General features: G+C 41.6%; 1 protein-coding gene across 3 annotated transcripts; it reads right to left on the bottom strand.

The window, feature by feature from the left end:
* Positions 1-260: 260 nt before the first annotated feature.
* Positions 261-7,256, bottom strand: thnsl2 (threonine synthase-like 2). 3 transcript variants are annotated; one of them, XM_080018288.1, is made up of 9 exons: positions 6,638-7,256; positions 5,808-6,055; positions 5,130-5,324; positions 4,450-4,602; positions 2,867-3,106; positions 2,246-2,394; positions 2,001-2,126; positions 1,156-1,310; positions 261-1,075 (listed from the first exon to the last, which is right to left on the bottom strand). In XM_080018288.1, exons 2-9 carry the CDS (start codon positions 6,028-6,030, stop codon positions 850-852), a joined length of 1,467 nt encoding a protein of 488 aa, XP_079874414.1. In that variant the 5' UTR covers positions 6,031-6,055; positions 6,638-7,256; the 3' UTR covers positions 261-849. The 3 variants fall into 3 exon arrangements, with proteins under 3 accessions (XP_079874414.1, XP_079874415.1, XP_079874416.1); XM_080018289.1 differs by having other exon boundaries at positions 5,808-6,025; positions 6,638-7,255; XM_080018290.1 differs by having other exon boundaries at positions 5,808-5,966; positions 6,638-7,255.
* Positions 7,257-7,574: the final 318 nt, after the last annotated feature.

Below are 7,574 nucleotides of genomic sequence, written 5' to 3'. Positions count from 1 at the left end.
AGAATCCTCCATCTTTCTTCCGAAAGATCTAGATTGTGAATTAAAGCAGACCAGCTTCGCTCATTGTGTGTAAAAATGGAAGAACGTTAAGAAATATTTTATCTAAAGTACTACCTATAGATAACCAAGGTACCCAAAGTAATTCAATCATATGGACTAGGGCTTTGTTTGGTTTGGAAATGATAGATGTGATGTTTGTTTTTAGATAACCCCAAAAACGGTCACAAACAAATTGAATAGTGGAAGAAAATGTGCTTTAATTCACTTCACTCCTTACTTCGTTCTTGAAATTGAAATATAAATGACTCAGCTTTCCAAAACAACACAAGGATGAACGCTCTAAACTAGTGTTAAAATAATAAAACATTGACAATGTGAAATTCATTTCAGTAGTGATCTCACCATTTAATGTTGATTTAGATGATGGGCACCATTAAGTTAAGTCATACATCCTAGAAAATCATACAGCAAAGGCCAAAGTTCATAAACTTCTGTGAATACAGTAAAATAGGTCAGATGCAATAAAACATTTTCTGTCATAAACTAGCAAATCCTAAGAAAGGACACTGGGGGCAAATACACACAAGAAATATCTGTTTTTCAGGGGTCTGAATGGGGTATATTTTGTCTGTTCCAATGGATCATGAATGGCTCCAAATATGTGAACCTACACATTAGCAGAATTCAAGCCCTTTCAGATTGTAACCATAAAAAAAGGGGTGCCATAAAAACACACTCTAACGTGCTTGATTAGTGACATCTGGACCAGTTTTACGATATTTTATTGTGTTGTAATGTTGTATATATCCAACAGAATTCTGAACTACAGCTGTATCTAAGCAATAGTCTTCAATGTTCAACTGAAGTACATTGCCCCCGAGCCGTGCTTATAGACTTGATTATCTCTCTCAGTTTTGCTTCCCAGTCATTAATCCAGGTCGGGCTCCTCTCCAAGCGCTTGTAACGGGTGGCCATTTTGTCCAATCTCTGTAACGATTGAGGCAGTTCAAGGGTCAGCCCGGCTCTCTGTACGGCTTCCTGGAACTTTGCTGGAGATGCCGTCGCTATATAACACCTGGGGAGATTGTACAAGTTACTGATTCACTGCATAGTTTAGAAATATATCAGGTCAGAGATATGTCACTCGCATTTTACCTCTTTGTTTCAGGGTCAGGGGGTGAGTGATAGTGATGCCAAACAGCCACGGCAGTGTGAGGACACAATAAGTACTGGTTCTCCTCCCAGCATCTTCTCATGGTCTCCACAATTCCCTCATCTGTCACCATTCCTGCTGACATCACTTGCGAAAGCTTGTAGATGTGAAAGAGAGGGTGTCAGCAGGAAAAAAACAGAAACAGAGAAACAGGTAGCAATCGAAAGTGTTATTTCAGTCAGTGGCACCCTAAAGACTGGATTCCACACTATACTTTTAAACAGCGGTCTTCAACCGAGGGTCGGCAAAACGCAAGGGCTCAAAATGATTTATGTGAAAATGTAAAAAATGTATATTAGACAAAAACATAATATAAAGTTAACTCCAACTATTAACATTAGAACAGCTGTCTTTTCAAAATTTCAGGTCTAGATTAAAATAAATAAATACTGTATTTATAGTAGTCAAACCTGGACTAGATAAAAAGCCGAAACAGTATTTCAAAGTCTATTTTAGATTTGTGAAGAAGTTGGATTTCACTTTATTTTTTTTTTATTTCCATACAGACCATTAACGCTAAGGTAACTTAACTAACGCAAATAAATCTACAATAAAAAAAACACAGGAACAGTAAGCATCATAACTGCGTATATAAATAGGTTAATAAGGTATTGTAAATATGTTATTATAGGCCAGGCTTAAAATGCAACACAACATTTGATTTAAAGAAATCTAGATGTTCCCGGCTTTGTTTCTCTATTCACCAAGGGGTCCTTGGGCTGAAAAAGGCCGAAGACCCCTGTTTTAGAGCAATGTGATTACAACTGAATAATAATTAGTACTGTACCACTTTATGGAGATTTTCCGGCAGAATGTGTCTATGTGTATGTTGAAAGTTCGCCATGATGTTCTTTATTAGGGCTCCATCTCTGCCGGACAGCAGCCAGAAAACACGTTCCATGTTATATGGATCCTACACAAGACAAGATAAGATAACCCTTTACTGATAATCAGAGGGCAAATCAGGTGTTACAGCAGCAAAAACAGTGAAACACAGACACCCTAGACTATTAAGTGGAGCATTAATAGGACCTGAATGTCTATAGCAGGGGCCAAAGTTTGTTTGACATTAGCTGCCATGGAAAAGTCACCACGTTGTACGGTCCGTAGTACTATGTCATTGGTGTTGACCATGGCCACAAGGCGCAGCGGCACCCCCATTTGTTTCACAATGCACCCACCTGCAGGGAATAAAACATGAGAGAAAAATATAAAAACATAGAAAGACTGCATTCTTAGCTTCTTAATGACACACCATGAAGCATGTTTACGTCCTTAGTCTGATGGAGGTAAGTTAAGGCAAGTTTCATTAAGGAGTGTTTAAATGTATATTTAATACAACACAGACAATTAATTCTATTATAGAATTATAGAACCCTGAATTGAGATTGTGGCGCCGCCCCTTGTGGCCGCATGCGCGAGCACTTCATGTCGATTACGCACATTTTAGTATTATAGTATTTTTAGAGCTTATAGAGCTTATTGTGCGTAATCACCGGGTGTCAACTTGAACTTGCATATGCTGTTCCAAGAATGTCAGGCCGTTACTTTGATAAACAATAAAGAGTTCAGTACAAGATACACATATGTATAATGTAAAATAAAACACGATAAAAAATATATCTTGAATTGAACTGAACAGCCACATCTCACCTGCAATATTTCCCGCTCCTCCCGTGGGAACTATCACCTCTAGGATGGGAAGTGATGTGCTGTCGTTTTCCTTTTCCAATCCACTCACTTGAAGATAAGCGTAGATAAAATGGGCCAGCTGAATCATGACTCGAGACCAGTTAACGGAGTTAAGGCTCATCAGACCGCAGGATTGGACCAGGTTCTGATCAGCAAACAGGCGCCGGATGGGAACATCAATATCATCTGAGCTTCCATCCGCTGACATTTAAAAGAGGCAAAGATACACAAGCCATGCTAGTGCAACTGGACAGTGTACACCATTTATAGTCTGCTCATAAGTTATGACATTTTAATTATTTTTTACTATTTAATTACTATTAACCAGTCAAAACGGTTTTGCAACTATTCTACTCTTGTTGACTTACTTATCGACGACAGATCTATTCAAATTATATTGTGCGCATATCTTGATGCGGAGACTTTTTTTTTACCTGTGCTGTAAGCATGCTTGGGCATACAACACAGAGTATTTGTATGCCATTGCATTGAGGACAGAGTTAGTCTGCAGGTGGAGTTCAAGTTCTCCACCTGCAATGCAACTCTTTATTAATTCTTAAATCATCAAGAACTGCCGCAATAATTCTGTCCTGTGGATAATCTGTAGAATGACAAGAGCACAGTTTTTGGAGAGCCACCACCAACCCTGCTCTTTGGAGAACTATTTATCATATTTGGGTCTATAAATAAACATAGAAACAAACAACATTTACACTAAAACATGAACATTGGATGACAACATGTATTGAAAAACAGTGAATTAGGTCCAGGAAAACTGGAACTACAACTGGTCACGTGGCCTCTTCCCGTCATAATTATGGCAGCAAATGGGGGAGGAAAGGAGAGGAATGCAACCAGGAGGGTGCTGGGGTGCACTTGAAGCAGGTGTTATGGTGTGTGTGTGTGTGTGTGTGTGTGTGTGTAAGTGTCCACCGGTGAGTGTACATGACTTATCCCCATTGGCAATGGTGTAGAAGGTCGGTAATATTCCGCGGCGCCTCCAAGCAGCGGAAGGGGCCCCGAAGCCCCTCCGAACTCCGCAGCCCTGTGGATACCCTACGGCTGCAGGAGAGCCCCGAGTACCCTGCCCTGCGGCCACAGAAGACCCCTGGGCCCCCAGAGAAGCCAGAGGGCCATGGAGCAACCCCCATGCCCAGCCCCGAGGAGCATGACCCAGTCCCAGGGAGCACGAGGAGACCCCGCACCCCAGGAGCGCACACAACCAACGCCCGGGTGCAGGCACAAGACGCAGCCACCAGCACAGAACCCGGGCCACGGGCACAAGGCAAGGACCGCGGGCCCGGATCCCGGCCCCACAGCGACAGACCGTCACCCCACCTGAGCCGCCCGCCCCACGGACGAGCCGGCCCATGCCCACCCACGCTACGCACAAGGTGGGGGCCCGCCCCACTGCAGCCGACGAGACGCCCCGCCCGGCATGAGTTCCAAGTGCCCATACACGTAGCAGCGTGTGCCCAGCGCGGGGCACCTCGATGTTACACCCCCCTGTTACAGCCCCCTGTTTCGTCTTTTCTTTTTTTCACCTGCAAACACATGGATGTTATCTTCTAAGGAGGTTATCATCTGTTTTTCTTGAACCGGGGTGATACGTCCTTGTGGATACACGACGACAACATCAACCCCATCGAGACCTTTTGCACTCTGGACAGCCGAGCCGCCAGTGTCCCCTGAGGTGCCTGGAAAAGTAGGTCACAAGGGTATCGACTCATTTGTTGTATTAATTTTTTTATATTATAGTCATACTAACCACAACTGACTAACTGTTATGTAAGGGGCTAAAGCATGTTCTTAGAAATCTCAACATGAATACAGAAACTGTCAACAAACACTTCATACGATAAATGCACATTTAAAATCCCCTGTTCTCCCCTTTCGATCAATGCCCTTTTATTTTAATTTAATTCCCCTCACCAAAACAATAATTTGTTCAATTGCGCAATATACACACACTTTATCTCCTACAAAATACAAATTTAGGAATATTGAACAGACAACACTGGTAGACATAATTATTTTAGGATTATCTCTTCAACAGATTGTACCATCTGGTGGACAAATCAAAGAAGAGAAAATAACGGCTCTTTATCTTCGACACAGTACAGTCATCATCACCAAGTAATTTAATTTATGTTCTGTGTACTTATTTAGCCCTTTTTTATCATGCAGTCTGCAAAGCTGATGAAAGATTTACAGCATCTCGTACCTACTAGGACAATGGCTTTGCGTCTTTCCTTGTGAAGGAAGTAGTTCAGAAATTGCACAGTGCATGTCATGGCCAGGTCCTTGAAGGCCAGGGTTTCACCATGGAAAAGCTCGAGGATTAACACACTGTTCTTCAATCTGACCAATTTTACCACCTCTGGTATGGCGAAACCAGACAGGGCTGCTGACACCAGAGCTGAGAAGAAAAAAAGAAAGAAAAAGAAAGTCGTAAAAGAAAACGGGAAAAGGAACAAACGGTAGAAAATCACTTATTTTAATGATGTTATTAACGTTTCAGTTGAATGTCACCATATTCACTATCAATAAATCTCTTTATATAAGTTCATTGTGTGTATTTTTATTTTTGTTCGCACTTTGCAAACACTATATAAAAGGAGCTTTAAACTGTCACTTATGGAACATGATAAATGGCCAGCTAGTCGCTGTTGTAAAGGAAAAAATGCGTTCTCCCATTTTCCCTGACATACAGTATTTTGTGATACAAAACCTAGCAGTTCATCCAACGGGATGAACTGTCTGACTGTCAGATCCGATAACGCATTCGATGTGAAGGCTTTGGGCATTTGCACAGTGTTGTACATTCATAACTAGTCTCATACTTTTTTTCAATAATATATCTTTTAAATCAATCTAATATTCTCCAACACTACTATCCCACCTTCCAGATCATCCCTAGGAATCAGTTGAGCGGGGATGAACAGCGAGGCAACCTCCACCACCAATTGACAGAAGTGGAGCCCGCTCCACGACCTCAAGGTGTCGGGTAGTATCACTGGCACATTCTCTGGCATGAACATTCCACCATCCGGAGCAAAACCTGAAAAAAGGACATCCCGGAAGTCCCATCCACGGACCCCGCCCCGAGTACTGCAGTACCTCATTTAAATAAAAATAAAAATAGAAAACCTATAGAGGGAACCAGATGTTTAGATAGAACATAACACACATAAGTACTTGATGTGTCCTAAAGTCAGCGCAGTCACTCCGGACAGAATCATGTTTATGTCTCCCTTAAATATTACTTTTTCCTTATTGCGACTGCATCCTACACCTGTAATATATCTTAAACGGACAAGGAAAAAAAATACAATTTCAAAATCTAGTGTAAAATAAAACAGTTAAATTTGACTCTGTATGGTGAAATCTCTGAGTTAGCTGTTGCTGTCACTGATCATCTATGGTTTTCTAATTATAAATAAGTCCATGTATTTACTCGGTTGCTCCAGTTTGTACGGTGTCATTGCACAGTATACTATATAATAATGATTTTTATTTATTGTTTTCCAAATCTGTTAGTTGTCTGTAAGTAAATTCTAACATTTTAGAAATACTTCACTACATCACTCATTATATTAGTTCTTTAATGTGGAATTTACGCAATTCCAGTCAATACACATTTACTGTTAACTTATTAGAAATATGTAATTTAAAAAACCACACACACACAAAACACCCACTAAGCAATAAGCATAACATAGGTCTACTTACCCACTATTTGCACAAGTCCGGGGGAGAAGGAGTCTTCTGCACTAGTAGTAGAACAGCAGTAATACACTGCTTTCAATAATGGCACTTATGATTTACAGTACACCCTGCTTGAAAATAGAACCTAATCGACCTGGATAGAACCAGGTGCCCATTTTAAGTTTTACGTCGCTCTCAATTTTATTATCGCAGTTTATATTGAATATATTCCTGTACAGCGCACGAACTACATTGTTATCGGGGCAGATGAAGCTTATCCCATAATAAGTAACCTCCGTTGGTTCAGTTCCGTGTTCAGTATGACGGTCAAGATTGGACGAACGAATCACTTTGAACGAACTCCAAACTCCAAGCGTCTGTTTCAATCGTGCCTACTCCAGAACGAGGGTGCGGAGAGCCTCTCCGTCCACGCCCTCAGCCCGTCTCCCCCACCTTAGTGCTCCCTCTGCTCAATCCCAGGCCAAGCACAGGCTGAGCGGTTCCCTCATGTAGTAGTGTCTTGGCTTTATGCGCCAGTGTATTCCTTGCTTTGATGATCCAAAGCTAAAATTCAGTATAACATGTCTTTCTATGGAATGCCTAAATGTTGTTTTTTATAGCGTTCGCGCTATTATGTGTGAAATGCACTATAGTCCAGTGTATTTTCCGAGTTTGATCCGTTTTAGTTTCACTTTCACGTTTACCCAGAGTTCACTGCTGCTCTACGGACAGCGCAGAGTGAGTGCCGCTTACGCAACCAACAATCGAAATACAAACGTATAAATAGAAAAAAACGTCATGATACAGAGGCTTTTTTGTTTCCAAGTGATTCCCAATATGGGGTTCGCGGTCACAAATCGGGCTCCGTAAGACTGGCTGGCGTTCCGCAGAAAATATGTTGGGGTTTTTTTGGGGGGTTTTTTACGAGGGGTCCCGCCTCTTCCCGTCAAATGGCTGCTTG

The sequence above is a fragment of the Zeus faber genome (genome assembly GCF_960531495.2).
Source record: "Zeus faber genome assembly, chromosome: 17".
In the NCBI taxonomy this organism is placed as follows: Eukaryota; Metazoa; Chordata; class Actinopteri; order Zeiformes; family Zeidae; genus Zeus; species Zeus faber.
This window is presented reverse-complemented; position numbering and strand designations above follow the sequence as displayed.

Excerpts from the sequence above, each read along its gene's own strand:
- thnsl2 (XM_080018288.1), bottom strand. The coding sequence starts at position 6,030 with ATGAGGTACTGCAGTACTCGGGGCGGGGTCCGTGGATGGGACTTCCGG. Across the intron at positions 5,325-5,807 it reads TCCTAGGGATGATCTGGAAG|CTCTGGTGTCAGCAGCCCTG; the intron begins GTGGGATAGTAG and ends TTTTCTTCTCAG. Across the intron at positions 2,127-2,245 it reads CCCCTGCTATAGACATTCAG|GATCCATATAACATGGAACG; the intron begins GTCCTATTAATG and ends TGTCTTGTGTAG.